General features: G+C 43.4%; 1 protein-coding gene across 3 annotated transcripts in view; it reads right to left on the bottom strand.

Moving 5' to 3' along the window:
- SCRN1 (secernin 1) overlaps positions 1–21,451 on the bottom strand; it is a 66,164-nt gene that overhangs the window by 19,926 nt on the left and 24,787 nt on the right. For all 3 annotated transcript variants that reach the window (XM_061414249.1, XM_061414248.1, XM_061414250.1), the window contains exon 3: positions 5,479–5,660. In XM_061414249.1, the coding sequence (XP_061270233.1) occupies positions 5,479–5,660 (182 nt within the window). The remainder of the gene's footprint in view (positions 1–5,478; positions 5,661–21,451) is intronic.

Raw genomic sequence — 21,451 nt, 5'->3', positions numbered from 1 at the left:
TTAAAATTCACCCAGTTTGATTCTTCCTGAAAGGACGTTGCGCTATGCTGCCAGGGAGACGAAGAGATAATGGGACTCCATGATCCGGATTTATCTTTGCAACAGGCTTATTTTCAGAGATTAATTATATACCAATTCATCTGGCATTTCTCAATTTAAGCTTATTTAGGAAGCCTTGATGACAAGGCAATGCTTTGAGAAGCTGAAGCCTTAGGGGAGTCATATAAGAAAAAATTCATTAGAAGATGGAAGTAGTGGACTCTCTGTTGGTCCCTGTCATCTTCTCCAAAAAGGAGCAGAGGAGATAAGCACTCACCTCATCTCGAAGGTCCAGAGCGAACAAGTGTGCTGCAAGTGCCTCTCACAGCCAAGAGCTGGCCTCACAGGAGGGCCCCTTCCTGCTTCCCACAGGTCCCTGGTGGCTCCTGGTCATTCTAGGCAGAATGCACCCAGGGCCTCTGCAGGGCCCCGCTTTCCCGTGCAAACAAGCACTGGGAGGAGCCTGTGAATACCCAGCCAGGGACAGCAAGGTCACCTTTGGCAGCTGTGACTTCTCTTTCAGTTTTTCTTTCAAAGATTTATTAAAAAAATTTTTTTTATTTTGAAGTGGACTATTTTTAAAGTCTTTGTTGAATTTGTTACAGCATTGCTTTTGCTTTTTGTTTTTTCGGCCCCAAGGCATGTGGGATCGTAGCTCCCTAACCAGGGATGGAACCGTGGCCTCTGCACTGGAAGGCAAAGTCCTAACCACTGGACTGCCAGGAAGTCCCTCTCTTGCAGTTTCTAACTTACTCCCCTACTGTTCTGCCCGTTTGCACCCCACACTGACTTTGGTGCCTTCTGCAGTGTGTGCAGGAGGGCCTCTGCACTCATCCACAGACATGATTCTGATTAAACCCCTCATGCCAGGACCATGGGGAAAAGATCCCCATCTGTCCCACCTGACCATTCCCAGGTGGTCTCCCTGCCATGGGCCGAGAATAGGACTGCTAACAAAGCTGTGGACAGCAGAGGGTCGCGTCCTCTCCACCTGAGATCCAGAGGTGCATCTGTACGTCTGGATCCAGGCCCACAAGCCACCCACCATCAAGAGGCCTATTTTAAAGCCTTTCCCAACATTTCCCCTCCTAGATGAGGCGCATCCATGTGATGCCAAATGAAAACAGGGACTTTCTGGTCTCCACGCCTACTTTCACTCTGGCTGCTATACCTCCATCATGGGCTTGACTGGAGCAGGAAAAGGATTGAAATTAACTACGCCAACAGTTAACTATCAATCAACTGTTAGAGTCTCGCTTTGACATTTACCTTCAGCATAACTCAAATCCTTCAGAAATGTGCGCCTGGTCAGGTTATTCTGGGTCTTGGAGTTAGATGCTCCCAAATTTAGATCCTTATTTTTTATGGAAAATTCTGGAGGAAATGCCTATTTGGGTCCAATGGCTTTCTCACCAGTATGTCGAACTCACTGTGTCCATTCTGGAAAGGTGAACACAGCTCACCAAGGAAGATGAGCACCCTCCGCACTCCCGGGCTGCAAGCTCCCATGTTTAGGAACACTGCTCGCTTGTCTTCTTGATCCCTATGCTTCCACTTATTAGGAAAACCACTGTGCCACTGTATCCCAATTAAGGTGAAACATGGGGCTTCCCAGGTGGCACAGTGGTGAAGAAGCCACCTAGCAACGCAGGAGACTCAAGAGATGAGGGTTCCATCCCTGGGTCGGGAAGATCCCCTGGAGTAGGAAATGGCAACCCGATTCAGTATCCTTACCTGGGAAATTCCATGTACAGAGGAGCCTGGCGGGCGACAGTCCATGGGGTTACAAAGAGTCGGACATGACTGAGCACACACATGCAAGTTATAATTAGATTTCCTGAAAACACATAATCACTCTCCTGCTGCTGCTGCTGCTGCTCAGTCGCTTCAATCGTGTCCGACTCTGTGCGACCCCATAGACGGCAGCCCACCAGGCTCCCCTGTCCCTGGGATTCTCCAGGCAAGAACACTGGAGTGGGTTGCCATTTCCTTCTCCAGTGCATGAAAGTGAAAAGTAAAAGTGAAGTCACTCAGTCACTGCCCTAGAGAAAGTCATAAAAATAAGTCAATCCCCCTCCTCTTTTAGGAATGAGCCTATACAGATGCAGATGCAAATAACCTTTCTTATTCCCCACAAATCAAGGGGTCTGCAAGGCCTCTCTTGGTTCACTGTTTTTTGGTTATCAAAAGGTTCCCAGCTTCTAGCCAGAGGGATGAAAGCAGGAGGGGGAAAAGTGGATGTTAAGGGCTGCACTGATTTAGAAGAAAGGTGTGTGAAACCTTTGGACTAGCCTCAGTCTCCTGGTATCCAGAGCTTCCTGGCTCCTGGAGAGAAGTAACCTGCACTCTAGTACAGAAGCAACTTCCCTGAGGGGGCAGGCACCCTACACCAGGCTCTGTGGAAGCCTCAGGCAAGTCCCTTAATCTCCCTAAGCCTCGGTTTCCTGTCTACCAAACAGAAGTAGCCGCACTGCTTCACCAGATTGTGGTGAGAGTTAAATGAAATATTCTCTGCAAAACACACTACACAATAGTGTTTTGGAAATAGTAACTCTTATTTCCACAGGTTCTTTCCTCCTATAGACACTGTTTATTGTGTGTGCTCAGTCACATCCAACTCTTTGCAACCCCTAGGACTATAGCCCGCCAGTCTCCTCTATCCAGGGTATTCCCCAGGCAATAATGGGGTGGGTTGTCATCTCCTACTCCAGAGGATCCTCCTGACCCAGAAATCGAACCTGTGTCTCCTGCATTGGCAGGCAGATTCTTTACACTGCGCCACCCAAAAAGAGCAAAACCAACACTGGCTGAACCCCCTTTCAAATCACCAGTGAGCCCTCACACTCACCAAAAACACCAGGAAGAATTGTCTTACGTAAGAGATTCAAATCACCTTTTTACCGCACTGCTCTCTGGTGTCTATTTCCACCCTGCTTCTGACTTAAATAAGCTGTTTCTTTGTGTGCTCTCCCATACCTGTGCTGTGTCTCTAATAATAAACTTTGTACCTGTTTTGGAAATGGCAACCCGCTCCATTATTCTTGTCTGGAAAATCTGGGCAGAGGAGCCTGGTGGGGTCCATGGGGTCATAAAGAGTTGGACATGACTGAGCATGCACGTGCTCCCGCCCCTAAGTCCCTCTGAAAACATGTGGAGCTACAGCACCCATCAGCTGGGAGGCGCTTAGACGTTGATCTAGGAGGAATTCTGGCTCAGGGGTCATTTTTAGGATTCAGTCGGTATGGAATGGCTCCTCAGTATCTGACTGTGTGTGACTGAACTGATCATAGCTGGTGTAAAGCTGAGACCCTGAACTCACAAACAGCCACTCAAGGTGCAGATACCACAGCAGGGTCCTCTTCACACACCTGTCTTTGCATTGTAATAGCTGGTCATGGGTGGCCAGGAAAGGAGTTGAAGCTAAATGACTATAATTAAACTTACCCTGTCATCTACTCCCAACATATGTTACTGTCCCAGACCTTGGTAACTATCACAACCTCAATTACGTGCTAAATATATCTTCTCTGTCTACATCCCTGGGCCTTGTAGACCCAGGTGAAATGCATCTCCTTGAAGCACTCCTAAACAGATGCAGCCCATTATCATCTCTGAACATCCAGCAGTGTTTGCTGAGAACCTGGGATTCTGTGCCGTTTATGTGGCTAAAAATCTCCAATTGCCTTAAGACACATTTCTCCTCCTGTCATCTTAAATTGGTCTAAAATCTTGCATTGTTCAATCTTCTGTCCTCTCTCTGCAAACAGACTAAGATCTCTTTGAAGTGTCTGAGCTTCTTTATGCGCCTACAGAGTCTAACACAAAGCACACATTCAATAACTCTGGTTGTCTTATAGGTTGATGAACTTGAAAAGATACGTCAGAAGCACTGAAGAAAGGAAAAAACCACTCTCTTCTGTCATCCCTTAGAAATCAACTGTTTAAATGGTGATATTTGCCAGTTCTATTAATCCCCTCCATGAAGACAATGATAACTCAAAATGCAAGGGTGTAAATGAGGCATAAAAGGGGCATTATTTTCCATTGTTAACTCTTCATTTTCAGGATTTCTCTTAAACAGGGAGGTAAAACTACTGGGACAGCTGTCAAAACATAAGCTGAAAATTTGTTATTCTCTCCATTTCACTCTGTTGATCAAGAGAGAACTCATTATAAACATGAGGCTTTTTCTTCCTTTTCTCCAGCTCAGGGGACCTGCTCCTTCTGAGTTTATAATAACCTGGAATAGTAGGGAAGGGTGGGGAAGGCATAAAGGCAATGTGGCATCAAAAAAGTGTCACAAACTGACCTGTCGACCAGGTGAAAGAAGCTATGGGCCACAGACGTCTTTGCGAACATGTGCAATTTCTCCCTGCAAAACCTATAAAATGTAAAAACCTCCATTCCTTGGTGTAGCATGTCCCCTTTGGGAAGCTCTGGAGGTCATCCAATTCAGGACTCACACTGAACAAATGACGGGCACGGACACTCATGGTGTTTCCACACTGAGAACCAAGACCTCCAGCTCCCAGCCCAGTCCCCCTTCAACCATGCCGTAAGTCCACTGCATTTCACTATTTCAGGAAAAAAAGAAACTACTTCAGAATGTCGTTTCATTCTTGCCACTTTCTACTGTAGTCATTCTTTCCAAACTTGGCCACTGATCAGCCGCTGCACACCAGGGACACAGCCCTAGCCCTTGTGACACATTAGTGAACAAGCCAACGGAGACCTCCATCTTGCCAAGCTTACATGTCCGCCTCTGCGCTTCACTAACGTGTTAAACGTGAATGCATTACCCTGTGGCTGAGAGGGGAGAGAAAGAAAAGAGGACAGAGAAACAGAGGGGAAAGGAGGGAAGCAGTTTCTGTTCTTTCTTCCTTTTTATTTTATGTGTTATATATGTATTTTTTCTATTTACTTTTATATATTATTAGATATATTTCAAAGACCATAAAATTGACCCATTTAAAAGTGTCATTGAAGGATCTTTAGTATCTTCATAAAGCTGTGCAACTATCACCATAATCTAAGTTTAAAACATTTCAAACACCCCAAAAAGAAGCCCCGTACCCATCAGGAATCCCTCTCTATGCCCCACTCCAACCCCAGGAGACCACTTTCTGCTTCTATGAATTTGCCTATTCTTGGTATTTCATGTAACTAGAATCATGTAATATGTGACCTTTTGGGTCTGGCTTCTTTCACTTAATATAATGTTTTCAAGCATAGCAGGTATCAGTACTTGATTTTTTTTTTTTTTCTGAATAATATTCCATTGTAATCTACTCTTTTTTCCACCACCTCCAAATTTACATCAAAAGGCATAAGTCACCTTTGGAAGGACTGCATAACAAAGTATGAGGTTTGAGAGAGATAAAGCCCATCCCCACCCCAACCTGTTTTGAGCAGTTGTCTTTAAGAGCCACCATGCAGTACCTGACCAGATCCATCCCCAGTAAGGCTTCCGTCTCAGCAGCTGGTTCTCTGGCATTGATGGCTTCGTTGGCTATGCACACTCCATGTTCATTGGCTCCCATTTCTGCCCCCCAAAGCCATGCAGGTCTGCTTATCACAATGGCATGGGTCCTGGGAACTTGGTTGATTGAAATGTAAGTGCACTAAAAAATGAAGACAGAAGAAAGAAAGGGCCATTATCTGTCAGGTACTACTTAGTTTTCACCTTGGTATTTACATTAAACCACCACATCCATTACAAACAGAGCCGAGAAATAAAAGGCCTTGGGAACATCTAGACTCAAAAGACACCGCACATCTCAAAGCAGCTCAAAGGTTTCCACAGTGAGTTTCAATCTTGCCACTCACTCAGTTTCCAGTCTCTTTAGTTTAAGCCAATCTGTGCATAATGAAGATACCGATCAGATCAGATCAGATCAGTCACTCAGTCGTGTCCGACTCTTTGCGACCCCATGAATCGCAGCACGCCAGGCCTCCCTGTCCACCACCAACTCCCGGAGTTCACTCAGACTCACGTCCATCGAGTCAGTGATGCCATCCAGCCATCTCATCCTCTGTCGTCCCCTTCTCCTCCTGCCCCCAATCCCTCCCAGCATCAGAGTCTTTTCCAATGAGTCAACTCTTCGCATGAGGTGGCCAAAGTACTGGAGTTTCAGCTTTAGCATCAGTCCTTCCAAAGAAATCCCAGGACTGATGTCCTTCAGAATGGACTGGTTGGATCTCCTTGCAGTCCAAGGGACTCTCAAGAGTCTTCTCCAACACCACAGTTCAAAAGCATCAATTCTTCGGCTCTCAGCCTTCTTCACAGTCCAACTCTCACATCCATACATGACCACAGGAAAAACCATAGCCTTGACTAGACGATCCTTTGTTGGCAAAGTAATGTTTCTGCTTTTGAATATGCTATCTAGGTTGGTCATAACTTTCCTTCCAAGGAGTAAGCATCTTTTAATTTCATGGCTGCAGTCACCATCTGTAGTGATTTTGGAGCCCAGAAAAATAAAGTCTGACACTGTTTCCACTGTTTCCCCATCTATTTCCCATGAAGTGGAGGTCTATTTTCATGTACCAGATATTGAGCTGGTCTCTGCCCTGAATATTCTGTATCTGGTCATTTCAAAAGGCATGGATGGCCACCAGCATTTCAAACAAGCATACCTATTTATTTACAAAACTCCTTCTAGATTAGTGGTTTTCAAACTCTGTAAAAGTTATAGAGCTCTATCTGTAAAGGAAATTGTACTTAGATGCCTAACATAGAAAGCAGATAAAAAGGAAGATGCTTTGTCTGCAGAACAGAGGTCCCTTAAGCTTCCTGCAATGATCCCCATCTCCTTAGAACATAGTTTGACAACCTACATGATTGCTCTGGTGGTACAAAAGAGAAAAACATGGTGATACTTTACATATCACTAATGCATTAAGCGTACACTCTCTTATCCACTATGCTTCCCAGTCTGCCCCATTTGATCCCCACACTAAGCCCATGAGGAAACAGTCCGAGAAAGGCGTTTTTTGAAGTCCTTTTACAACTGTGGTACACGCCACTTAGAGCTGTGTCTTACCTCCTCCGGTCCCATGCCTGTTCTTCCATTCACCTCAATACACTTTGACCAGTTCTATTGTCTTTATGCTTTGGGGTAAAAGTTTGCATGGAGGAAGGATTCTGAGGCTAAAAATACTTGGAAAGAAATAGCTTGGTCTAGATTAGCTCATTCCTTTCCAAGTAAAGACAGCAGCCTGGAAAGCACTCAGAGCCTTCCCCTCCCCACACTGGGCCCCTAGGAGATTCCACTGGAGCATCAGGAAAAGCACTAAACTAGGCTGGCCTCGGGGCCTCCTGACACTGATATTCTAGTATCTATGACACCCTCTTCCCAAGAAGGCTGCGCAACTCAGGGCTTTAAATTATACAGGGCTTTTTAGCTGTCAGGGGAGAACTCTATCAGCCGCAGCATCCATTTACACTTTAATTTGGGCATCTGAAAGCACTGGATCAACTGCAGCCTTAGATCTCTTTTTTTGATTCAACACCCAGTTATATTTCTGAATGCAGCCCAGAAAGCTATTCTGCATTGATTTTCCATAATCTCTAAACCCCAGGTAAGGGTTGAAATGCACACTCACTGGTCATGTGACATCTGTATCTTCACAATCCACATTAGGTATTGCTCTGCCCTGGGATAATGTTATTTCACTTGGTAACTATTTGTAAACTGAAAGCTGATTAAACTCAGAGGTTGTCAAGAGACCCTTGAGTTTTTCATGGCAAACTGATAATAAAATATACTCTTGAAATGTTTTCCCCTATTCAGTTCCCTATGGTTATTTATTTTTTAAAAAAAAATGATCCTTTGACAACAAAAAACTGGCCAAAGCACTAAACAAACTATGGTCCTCTGTGCTCTTCTACATGGAATTGCGGGATATGTGTTAGGATTGCATTATTTCATGCAAAAAGCAGTCCAGACATTGATCAACACTTTCCAAAACCCCTGTACCCACTGAGGTCGAGTGACAAATTCTGTCTTGAAAAGACTGAGTAAATAGGGAAGGAATCTCAACTTCCTAAGCACAGATTTATCATAATTTTTTTAAGGACAGGAAAAAAGCAAAAATAGGAAATGAGCTTATTTATTTGTCCTCAAATTCATGTCTACACCTTCATTCCCATTTCATCAATTATCTACACCACACACAAGAGCAGCAACCACACATAAGGCATCTTGTGCAAAGTGCTGCTGGCAGATAAGTCAGTGAGGGGCCCAGTCTCTGTCCCTTCAGTTGGCAAAGGAGAAGGCATACACACAAATGACCATGACCACCGGCCAACTTAAGGCATGTCTGCTTAACAGGCACTGCATCTCCCCCTCCTCCCACCTTATGAAAAGTGAAAGTCCCCAGTAGTGCCCAATTCTTTGTGACCTCTTGGACTATACTGTCCATGGAATTCTCCAGGCTAGAATACCAGAGTGGGTAGCCTTTCCCTTCTCCAGGGGATATTCCTAACCCAGGGATTGATCCCAGGTCTCCCACATTGCAGGTAGATTCTTTACCAGCTGAGCCACAAGGGAAGCCCAAGAATACTGAAGTGGGAAGCCTATACCTTCTCCAGGGGATCTTCCTGATCCAGAAATCGAACTGGGGTCTCCTGCATTGCAGGCGGATTCTTGACCAACTGAGCTATGAGGGAAGCCTTTGCACTTCTGATCAACCCAATCCTGCTGTTCTTTTTCCTTTTCCCATTCCACTCCATTGTAACCCTTCCAAAATACTATATAATTGACTTATGTACTGCATGTGCAGTTTATGTATGATATTTTCCCAGGCTAGAATGTAAGCTCCATGAGAGATACAGAAATGAGAGAGGGCTCGATCCCAAATCTAGTCCATAGCAGGCATCAATAAATGAATTAATGAATCAGTAACAAAGGTCAGAGGGAGCATAATTGAGGTTCAAAGGCAAGGAAACACATCCAAGAGGGCGGAGGTTTTATCAAGTGGGTGACATTTGAGTTGACCTTGCAAACCGCACCAGACATCGAGGTATTCCAGACAGAGGAAAGAGAATGAGAAGAAAAAGGTGGGGATGTCAAAAATGTGTTTCCGGTTCAGGGAGGTCCTCCACTCTGCCACTTAGGGAAGCCGTGATGGCACCGAGTCACAGGACTGCGAAAGCATAGTAAGTACTGACTGATAAAAGTGCTGAACACTGAATCCAAAAGACCATATGGTCTTCGTGTAGTTCAAAATACATGCAGCCAACTTGACGCTTTTCACACCAAAATTGGAATCGTGAGGAAGCAAGGAGATCCCCAACTAGACATATAAGCTAAATCAGCCCCTTTCAAGCACCAGGCTGAACGCTGATCCCCAGATCCCTGCACAGGACACAGGGCAGCCGGTGAGGGGGAGCTGGTGTGTGAGCACCCCAGTCTTACGTGTGTGCGCTCAGTTGCTCAGTCACGTCCAACTCTTTGTGACCCCATAGACTGTAGCCTGCCAGGCTCCTCTGTCCATGGGATTCTCCAGGCAAGAATACTGGAGTGGGTTGCCATTTCCTTCTCCAGGGGATTTTTCCGACTCAGGGATGGAACCCTGTGCCACCAGGGAAGCCCAAGCGAGCCTGTAACACACACCCTCAGGGCATCTTTGTCATGGACCACTGAAGTCTGGCTTAACAAGGGCCCCTCTGTGGCTGCAATTCACACAGTCCACTGGGTTGGAAACCTGACTAATCACACCCAGGTCTGGGAGGCAGAAACATTTGTTTCACAGAGATTAGTTACTTAAAAGTCCCAGTTTGGGAGCAAATCTCACAAATAAGGAACATTTACACACAATGTAATGAGTTAAACTTCAGTCAGCCATCTAGAACCTGAACTCTGCAGGCAGTCATTTTCTTAAATGGATTCACCAACACAATCCCCACGGTCGTTATTAACGAGGTAGAGAAGAAGTGGGATTTGAAGTAGCAGAGAAGGTTTCTCTGAGGGGAAAAATCCAAAAGCACCTGAAATCTTTCCTCATGAAAAAAAAAAAAAACACAAAAAACAAAAACAGTTAGTTCTAAAGTGAAAATTTCAAAAAAAAAAAAAAAAAGAAAATTTCCAGCCAGATTTCTGTTAGGAAAAAAGGGAAAAGAAAATGTTCACCACTCAGAAGATCAGTCTTTAGGGGGATAGTTCTGGCCTCAGCTCTGGTAATCAAGCTGTTCAAGGGGCTTGCACAAAAAGAGGAGCAATTTGTCTTGCTGCCCCATGGCCAGGCCCACCGAGTCTTTAGTAAAACAAACCTGTCAACTAGTGTGACTTCCGGGTGCCAAGACCACACAACAAGCCTAAGGAACGGTGCGGGGTGAGGGGTGAGGCATACTCCTAAATGTCAGCTCTGAGACTTCCCTGGCAGTCCAGTGGTTATGACTCAGCAATTTCAACGCAGGGGGCACAGGTTCAATCCACGGTCAGGGAACTAAGTTCCCCCAGGCCGCAAGGCACGGCCACAAAAATTAAATGCAAACTTAAGAAAGAACTGTCAGCACTGCCTAATGCTAATCTCTGAGGTTTGAAAGACGTTACCTGTACTGAGCTTGTCGCTCTCAGGTGGCTCCTGGGGACACATACCAGGTTGGAGGATGGAAAGATCAACCTTGACAAGGCCCCGGAGACAAAGACAAAAGACAATTCTTCTGCAGGGTAAGCCCTTTATTATCTTGTGTGACGGTGTCCAAAATGAAAAAGCAAAATCAGCGTCGTGCTGTCGCCTAACCCTTGCACATTCCTGCACACACTATTTCTGGATATCACCCAATGAAAGGGGAATAGAGACACTCACACAATAGACGTTTCACTTAGTGCAATGCAACCATTGTGCGTTTCCTACTGTACTCAGATGGTGAACACAACCCTGGCACCGCCAGCGAAAACCACTGAGAAATGAGTTGATGAGTCAGCCAGACTTCTTAGGAGGAGAAAGAAAGGTAGGGAAAAACGAGATGCTTTAGGAAAACAGGTTTAGTTTTAGAAAACCTGTGACTCTAAAGCAGTATTGAGATTATCACTGAGGTTGTTTTTTAATGTTTTTATCCCAGTGTCTTCTTGCCTGCAACTAGACTGGTTCTGGGAAATGTGCCATTAAGGCTTATATGAGTCTAAACAAAGACAAGAGAAGATGCTGCCTATACTTTAGAAGAGCTGTTTTTATCTCCCTGAAGCTGCAAGATCTTTAAGGATGGACAATGCAAGGGGTTCAGAATCAGGCTTGGGAAAAGGGATGCAATGGAAGTCCCCAGGCCAAGCCACTCTCCCACGGGGCAAAGGAGATGCTCTGACTCCATAGGAGGCTGGGAACCCCTGTCTCTGGAGCTGAAGAGATGAAAACAGGAAAACAGACAGGAAGAAAAGCATACAATCTACTTAGTGACCATGGCGCTCTGCTCCGATTTCTGATTCCAGAATGACTTGTACTCCCCTGTGGTAAGGGATAATCTTCAGAATTAACATTCAGAACCCACTCCCTGCCCCACTATGGACATGGACAAGGACAATGTTACTAATAACGCCACCAGCTACCATTAATTGGTAATTTTCTGTTCTTCTTGCAAATATTTTCTTTGGGAAGAAAGGAGGAAAAGTATCTACCAAAAATCTACCCCAAATTGTGAAAGCTGTATAACCTGATTGAGGATACTAATCCCATACAGAATTTCATGTAGTGGAAAAAAAATATTAACTTTCTAAAAAAGGAAACAAAGAAGTCTAAAGGAGGCAAAAATGGAGGAGAAGTTTATTATATAATAATAAGAGAATCTTTCAAAAAGCAATTATGTATCAAACCTGACTTGGCTATCAAGAATTCTGTCTCCATAAATTATAGTATAATGGCTCTCTTGGGCACCAAGTATAGGTAATGGAAACTTTAGTTGAAATCCACTGTTTTCTCCAGGAAAATATTGTAATGTTATATCCTCTCTATCTTAAATAGAAGGCTTAACCATTTACAAATAGACCTAAACCCATTCCACATCCACACACAAATGCACCCTTGCACAAACAGAACATCATAATCCAGGAAATCATTCATCTGCTTCCTCAACACCCCTACCCACAGGGCCCAAGGTACAGGGAGATGAGTTCTGCAATGCACAGTACATACCATCTTCAGGACTCAGAGGCCTTCACAAATAGATACATACTTACCCACCAGGTCCCATGCTATGAAGAGCAATACTGCATAGTAACCTGGAATGTTAGGTCCATGAATCAAGGCAAATTGGAAGTGATCAAACAGGAGATGGCAAGAGGGAACATCAATATTCTAGGAATCAGTGAACTAAGATGGACTGGAATGGGTGAATTTAACTCAGATGACCATCATATCTACTACTGTGAGCAAGAACCTCTTAGAAGAAATGGACTAGGCTTCATAGTCAACAAAAAAATCTGAAATGCAGTACCTGGATGCAATCTCAAAAACAACAGAATGACCTCTGTTTGTTTCCAACGCAAACCATTCAATATCATGGTAATCCAAGTCATTGCCTCGACCAGTAATGCTGAAAAAGCTAAAGTTGAACAGTTCAATGAAGACCTACAAGACCTTTTAGAACTAACACCCCCAAAAAATGTCCTTTTCATTATAGAGAACTGCAATGCAAAAGTAGGAAGTCAAGAAACACCTGGAGTAACAGGCAAATTTGGCCTTGGAATACAGAATGAAGCAGGGCAAAGGTTAACAGAGTTTTGCCAAGAGAACGCACTGGTCATAGCAAACACCCTCTTCCAACAACTCAAGAGAAGACTCTACACATGGACATCACCAGATGGTCAACACCAAAATCAGATTGATTATATTCTTTGCAGCCAAAGATGGAGAAGCTCTATACAGTCAGCAAAAACAAGACTAGGAGCTGACTGTAGCTCAGATCATGAACTCCTTATTGCCAAATTCAGACTTAAATTGAAGAAAGTGGGGAAAACCACTAGACCATTCAGGTATGACCTAAATCAAATCCCTTATGATTATACAGTGGAAGTGAGAAATACATTTAAGGGACTAGATCTGATAGACAGAGTGCCTAATGAACTATGGATGGAGGTTCATGACATTACACAGGAGACAGGGATCAAGACCATCCCCGTGGAAAAGAAATGCAAAAAGCAAAATGGCTGTCTGGGGAGGCCTTACAAATAGCTGTGAAAAGAAGAGAAGCGAAAAGCAAAGGAGAAAAGGAAAGATATATCCATTTGAATGCAGAGTTCCAAAGAATAGCAAGGAGAGATAAGAAAGCCTTCCTCAGCGATCAATGTAAAGAAATACAGGAAAACAATAGAATGGGAAAGACTAGAGATCTCTTCAAGAAAATTAGAGATACCAAGGGAAGAATTCATGCAAAGATGGGCTCAATAAAGGACAGAAATGGGAGAGACCTAACAGAAGCAGAAGATATTAAGAAGAGGTGGCAAAAATACACAGAAGAAGTGTACAAAAAAGATCTTCACAACCAAGATAATCACAATGGTGTGATCACTGACCTAGAGCCAGACATCCTGGAATGTGAAGTCAAGTGGGCCTGAGGAAGCATCACTACGAACAAAGCTAGTAGAGGTGATGGAATTCCAGTTGAGCTATTTCAAATCCTGAAAGATGATGCTGTGCTGCACTCAATATGCCAGCAAAACACAGCAGTGCCCACAGGACTGGAAAAGGTCAGTTTTCATCCCAATCCCAAAGAAAGGCAATGCCAAAGAATGCTCAAACTACCGCACAATTGCACTCATCTCACACACTAGTAAAGTAATGCTCAAACTTCTCCAAGCCAGGCTTCAGCAATATGTGAACCGTGAACTTCCAGATGTTCAAGCTGGTTTTAGAAAAGGCAGAGGAACCAGAGATCAAACTGTCAACATCAGCGGGATCATCGAAAAACCAAGAGAGTTCCAGAAAAACATCTATTTCTGCTGTATTGACTATGCCAAAGCCTTTGATTGTGTGGATCACAATAAACTGTGGAAAATTCTGAAAGAAATGGGAATATCAGACCACCTGACCTGCCTCTTGAGAAACCTGTATGCAGGTCAGGAAGCAACAGTTAGAACTGGACATGGAACAACAGACTGGTTCCAAATAGGAAAAGGGATACGTCAAGGCTGTATATTGTCATCCTGCTTATTTAACTTCTATGCAGAGTACATCATGAGAAACGCTGGGCTGGAAGAAGCACAAGCTGGAATCAAGATTGCCAGGAGAAATATCAATATCCTTAGATATGCAGATGACACCACCCTTATGGCAGAAAGTGAAGAAGAACTAAAGAGGCTCTTAATAAAAGTGAAAGAGGAGAGTGAAAAAGTTCGCTTAAAGCTCAATATCAGAAAACTAAGATCATGGCATCTGGTCCCACCACTTCATGGCAAATAGATGGGGAAACGGTGGAAACAGTGTCAGACTTTTTTTGGAGGGCTCCAAAATCACTGCAGATGGTGACTGCAGCCATGAAATTAAAAGATGCTCACTCATTAGAAGGAAAGTTATGACCAATCCAGACAGCATATTAAAAAGCAGAGACATTACTTTGTCAACAAAGGTCTGTCTAGTCAAGGCTATGGTTTTTCCAGTGGTCACGTATGGATGTGAGAGTTGGACTAAAAAGAAAGCTGAGTGCAGAAGAATTGATGCTTTTGAACTGTGGTGTTGGAGAAGACTCTTGAGAGTTCCTTGGACTGTAAGGAGATCCAACCAGTCCATCCTAAAGGAGATCAGTCCTGGGAGTACATTGGAAGAACTAATGTTGAAGCTGAAACTCCAGTACTTTGGCCACCTGATGCGAAGAGCTAACTCAATTGAAAAGACCCTGATGCTGGGAAAGATTGAGGGCAGGAGCAGGGGACGACAGAGGATGAGATGGTTGGATGGCATCACTGACTCAATGGACATGAGTTTGGGTAAACTTTGGGAGTTGGTGATGGACAGGGAGGCCTGGCGTGCTGCAGTCCGTGGGGTCGCAAAGAGTTGGACACGACTGAGCGAATGAACTGAACTTACCCATCCTACTCTGCAACCAAAATGGGAGTTGTTTAAAACCCAGCATCTGCAGAAGAAAGACTAAAGAGCACAAAATAAAATGCTCTGATCTGCCAACTATGCAGCTGAACAAAATGCCCAGTGTAATATTTGAAACTGAGGAACTCAGTGCTGGAGGACCCCATTTTTTTATTCCTCTATCTCAAGTAGAGGGAACTGGACAAAGAGTAGATGAGAGATGGATAGGCGGACAGAGGGACAGACTGAGGGCAAGATGAAGTGAAGGGTGGGTAAGGGCATGAACTAAAGGCAAGCCCACCTGGGAGCATGGCCCAGCTGGAAGAGTGGGCGGGTGGGTGGCAATGAGTAATCAGAGTGACTTTCTGCACAGGATTATTCTCAGAAACGGGCTTCATGGACTACAACACTCACAAGAGATTTCTAGGGAAACTGCAGACAATGTTTAAAATGTCATAAAAAGACTGAGTAATAGAAGAGTTTTTATGAGAAGTTCTCAGTCTTCATAATTAAAATTTTCTGTATGCTGATGAAGACTATTATGAAAGTTACATTATAGTTTTTGTAGCTCAAAAGCCCGGTAGAAAAGAACCCATCATTCTGTACTTGGGACAAGAACAGGGGATGGAGACAGGTGTAACTGTATGGGAATTAAAGACACAGAGTAAGTTTGAAAAGCAGATTTAGCATATGCTACAAGTTAGGAGTTTGGGAACTGAGACCTGGAGTCACAGAATCTCTCAACACTACCTGATTCCTTTTTAAAAAAAAGAAAAAGAAAAATCTCTCTCTGCACAGTATTCTCCCTGGATTTTACAAAGCGCTTTCTCATGTTACCTCACACGTGCTTTACAAGAACCATACCATCATATGACCCAGCAATCCCACTACTAGGCATATACCCTGAGGAAACCAAAATTGAAAAAGACATATGTACCCCAATGTTCACTGCAGCACTATTTACAATAGCTAGAACATGGAAGCAACCTAGATGTCCATCGAAAGATAGATAAAGAAGCTGTGGTACATATATGCAATGGAATATTACTCAGCCATAAAAAGGAATGCATTTGAGTTAGTTCTAATGAGGTGGATAAACCTAGAGCCTATTATATAGAGTGAAATAAGTCAGAAAGAGAAAGATAAATATTGTAATATATATGGAATCTAGAAAGATAGTACTGACAAAATTATTTGCAGGACAGCAATGGAGACAGAGACATAGAGAACAGACTTATGGACATGGGGGGCAGGAAGGAGAGGGTGAGATGTATGAAAAGAGTAATATGGGAGCTTACATTACCATATGTAAAGCAGATTGTCAATGGAAATTTTGGAGGAGGAAATGGCAACCCACGCCAGTATTCTTATCTGGAGAATCCCACCCATGGACAGAGAAGCCTGGTGGGCTACAGTGTGTGGGGTCACAAAAGAGTTGGTCATGCAGGAAGCAACTAAACAACAACAAATGGGAATCTGATGTATGACTCGGGGAACTCAAACAGGGACTCTGCAACAACCTAGAGGGGTGGGAGGGGGAGAGATGGGAGGGAGCCTCAAGATGCAGGGGACAGAGCTGACTCACGTTGATGTTTGGCAGAAACCAACACAATTCTGTAAAGCAATTATCCTTCAAGTAAAAATAAATTAATTTTTTTAAAACCAACAACAAAAAAACCTGAAAAAAAAAAAAAGAAAAATCTCTCCCTGCAGTGTTCTGCTTGGAGTTTACAAAGTGCTTTCACATGTTAGCTCACACATGCTTTACAAGAAGGCCGGGTGGGGGGTGCTGTGATCTCTGTCTGGAAAATGAGGAAACTGAGTCTCAGAGGCTCAAAGGTCTAAGACGCAGTAAATGCAGAAGGCAGGACTAGAACAACAGGCCCCTGCCTCCTGAGCCAGAACTCATCCCCTAGTTTCAGGTCACCATGAATTTCAATTAATTTATAAAAGAAAAAGACCCTTAACATGCTACACATTCACAGAAGGGTGGCAGGCTAAAGGGAGGAGGGCGATACTGGTGCCGGCACCGTGAAGAATGCAGAGGAGTCTACCAAGTGGATGACGAGACGGGAGAGGAAGGAGAGACTCGGCAAAGGACAGAGCAAAAGAACATAGCAACGGAAGTGTGCTGTTCGTTCAAGAAGCAGCTCAGTGCAGCTGACGCCTACTGTGTAAGCTAGGAAAGGGAAACTAAGAACGAAGATTAAAAAAGTAAGCAGGAAACTGTACAACCCTAACAGAGGTCAGTTATTACCAAAAAAAATGTATCCTATGACCTAGTGACCCTGCATGTGGAAGTGTGTTCAATGACTATACATGCCCATGTACAGAAAGCCTGTGTACAATGTTCTTCGTGGCTGTACTTTCCAGACGAGCCCAAAGTCCAAGCATTCACCAATAGAGAACTGACTAAATTATGGAATATCTCCACAATAGACTACTGTCAGCTGTAAAAGAATAATAATAATCTCTATTTCTATGTTCAGCTATAGAAAACTCTTTAGAAAGCTTTTAGCTATAGAAAACTCTTTAGAAAATGTTACTAAACAAAAGAAAGCCAATTGTAAGCTAGAAATTGTATGTTAAAAAAATATCAAGGGTCAGAAAAGTATATATAATGTGCTATATTCATGAAAAAAGAAAAGGCTGCATATACATATTTATTTGCATTTGCATAAAAGATGACAAGATGGGCAAGAAAAATAAAGGATTACATAAGATCGAAATTTTAATAGGAGGAAGGGGAGATTAAGACTGTTTACTGTAAACCTTTTAAATATTATTAAATCTTTGAACCACATCATTTTATCACTTATTCAAAATATAAAATTACATTAAAAAGTACCTTTAACCAAATTGGTTTAAAAATTTTGTGCACAAAAAACCTGCACACAAATTTTACAGCAACTTTATTCAAAATTGCCCAAACTTGGATTCAACCAAGATGTCCTCAATAGGTGAATGCAAAAATAAATTGTGGTATATCCAGGCAATGGATTATTATTCAGAGCAAAAAAGAAACATTCTATCAAGCTTGGAAGAGACATCAGTGAATCTTAAATGTCTATCACTAAGTGAAAGAAGCCAATCCGAAAAGGCTACATACTATATGATTCAAACTATATAACCTTCTAGAAAAGGGAAAACTATGAAGACAGTGAAAAGATAAGGGGTTTCCAGGGGTTAGGGGAAGGGAGAGATGACTAGCTAGAACACAGAAGATTTTTAGGGCACTGAAAATACCCTATATGATAGATGGATACATGGTATTAGACATTGTCAAACCCCAGAGAATACACAACACAAAGAGTGAACTTTAATAAACTATTGAGTGGGTTAATAATAATGTATCAATACAGGCTCATCCACTGTAAAAGATATTAAGGCAAAATGTTAATAACAGGGGAAACTGGGAGGCAGGCAGCAGGGGTGGTGAGGGATTATATGAGAACACTCTGTACTTATGCTCATTTTTCCACAAACCTAAATCTGCTTTAAAAATGTCTATTAATTTAAAAGAAAAGAAAGAAAAGTGAACAGGATGCCAGGCAGGAAGAGTTCTGAATGGCATACAAATCAGCCTGGATTCTCATCTTATAAACAACAACCCAACATTTTTAAACAAGGCAGTGGCAAAGCTGTGATCTGGAAAGAAAAGTCCAGTGACCCTGCAGGGAATAGAATTCAGGGGAAAGAGACCTGGGCACGACTAAGCAGATGAAAGCAGAAAGGAGCTCAGGGAGGGTGTGAGTGAATTGGGAGTGGTGAGGGGACGGGGACACAGGCGAGGAAGCAGCAAGACTCAGTGACCACTGTCCCTGTGCGTCCACAGATGAGTCAGAAAACATGGGTCAACGCTTGCTTCTGGCTTCTAGAGTAAACTCTGTGGCAGACAACAGAGCTGTCAGAGGAAGAAAAGCAAATGAAATGGGAACAGTGAATTTGGTTTTTGACCTGTGAAGTTATTTTACTTGCAGCATATGGATGTGAAAACATGCCAAGGCAACTCAGAACCCAGATATGCAACTCAGAAAAAAGGTCAAGACTACCTAGCAATTACCTCTGGTATGTATCACACTGCGCTTAGTTATTAGGCAAGGGACATAATTTATGGTGTGTTTGAGGTGTACACCATAAATACATGGTGTATTTGAGCATTAATGTATCATAACTAGTGAAAGGAATCTAGTCTATTTCCTAAAATGATTGTAACCATGAAAACAAAACATATAAAGTCATTTAATCTATGCCCCAAAAAAGAAATTTTTCTAAAATATTTATTTCAGTTATACTTATAAAAGGTTTTGCACAATACTGTACTTACTATGGCTACTAAAAAATGACCCCCAAATTTACTGATATAAAACAACCATTTATTATGTTCATGAATTTGATGCATCAAGGAATTTGGACAGGGCACAGAAGGGATGGTGTGAGTCTATTCCATGGAGTCTGAGGTCTGGAATCACTGAAAGGGCATTCACTCACACATCTGGCAGTTGGCACTGTTTGCAGGCTCTCCATGGGGGCCCCACCGCATGGTATCTGCTGGGTTCCTCCCAGCACGGTGCCTGGGAACTTAGGGCTAGAGTCCCAAAGGAGGGAGACAAGCAGAAGTCAGATCCTTTTATTATCCAGCCCTGGAGGTCACACAGCATCACCTCCACCAGGTTTCACTGCCTGATGCCACCAGAAGCCCTCATGAAGATTCACGGCAGGGGTGGGGGGCATAATCCCCCCACTCCATGGAGGTGTGTCCAGCACACTGTGAGAAGGACATGTGGGATGGGATTTGTTAGAGCCATCTTCAGGAAATCTGCCCACATGAAAATCAAAGTGTTTCAGTGTGCATGACTCTGGGAAAAAGAAACATGTAGGGAAGGCAGCCAGGGAAGGTCAGTAACAACTCAAACCAAGCCAACTTTATCCATATTCAGTCCCCTCTGTCCCAGAAACAGAAACATTCAGATCTAAACAACATGGACATTCAAACATTAATGAAGACCCATTGAAAACCTACCATGAGCATCAGAGAACCTAGCACTCTTCTCTGCCCATATGAAAGGAAAGTCCCTGCAGGGAGCCAGCGTGAGGAACTCCGCCCGTGGCAAAGGTCATGAGGAAGGAGGCTCAGCATACACAAAGGCGGGATCGAGCCTCAGGAGTCCCCCTGGAAATTCTCGAGCATCTACCCCCAAAACCAGAGTCTGCCTACTTTACTGCTTTGTGCTCTCACCTACACCTCTGACTTTACGGGGGGCTGTCCCCTACCACCATCTGTCTCTTTGAAAAAGAGTTAACTTACAGCTCCTGTTAATAAAGTTCCTGGGCGTGACAAGAGTGTTTTAGTTCACAAACTCCTTTGGAAGTCCTCTAGCCTGCCTGAACAGGTTCTTCCGGCCACATGTGATTGTTCAGAGCCTCCCAACCGTGAGAGGCATGAGATGTTCTAAACTGTCTAAATACAGATTCCTTTGAGCAGTTAAAAGATTGATTAGAAATTGTATTGATGAAGGGTTTTTCACTTGTTGGGCCAATGTTTGCTGCTAAGTTTCCATATCCCTTACCTACTGTGTCCCTGGGAGTGTATTGATTAATAATATAATTGGTGTATAGGAATATAAGTAATAGCTTTAATGTTTGTAACCTTGGACCCTTGAGTTAATTCTTTTCTTGTTATAGCCCACCACACTTTTGCCCTACAGGAATGCAACTTTATCTAATGCTTTCAGAGGGTGGCACCTGACTTTAGAATAAACACCTTTAGAGAAAAATAAGTTTTCTGAAGAAAGGGTCTTAAAATGTTAATAGGCCTCCTGGCCAGAAGATGATGTAAATCACCTAAACTTTTGCATATGATTGCAGGAAGAAGGCATGGCTTCGATAGGGATCAAGGACTGCTGTCCTTGCATGACTCTACCCCTTCACCCATTATCCTCTATGCACAGCTTAAAGTATAAAAACTACTTTGGAAAATAAAGTGCAGGCCTTGTTTACCGAAGCTTGGTCTCCCCATGTCGTTCTTTCTCTCACCTTCTGGCTGAATTCCCATCTGGAGCGTGGAGGCTCGTCAAGCCTACTAATTTTGCCTGGGCTTCCAAGATCTGACCGGGGAGGCCTTAGTGTCTCCTCTCCTTCAGGAGAACGGGAGGATGCCTGCGGCCTACGTAGGTGGCGCAAATTCCTTGTCTTGGAATTTTATTGGTTTTCCACGTAAACCAAGTTATTCAGCCTCTTTTCTTCACTGAATTTCTTCCCTGAGCTATCCCTATTTAATCACTCTTTATATCTTTAATTCTATCGTATCCTGATTGCCAAAGCCATCTCCCCTTCAAATTCCCTGGATCCACCGGGGCTGGACCCCAGTAGTCCCACTGAAGTTTAGGAGCCT

This window comes from Bos javanicus, chromosome 4 (assembly GCF_032452875.1).
Source record: "Bos javanicus breed banteng chromosome 4, ARS-OSU_banteng_1.0, whole genome shotgun sequence".
Lineage (NCBI taxonomy): Eukaryota > Metazoa > Chordata > Mammalia > Artiodactyla > Bovidae > Bos > Bos javanicus.
This window is presented reverse-complemented; position numbering and strand designations above follow the sequence as displayed.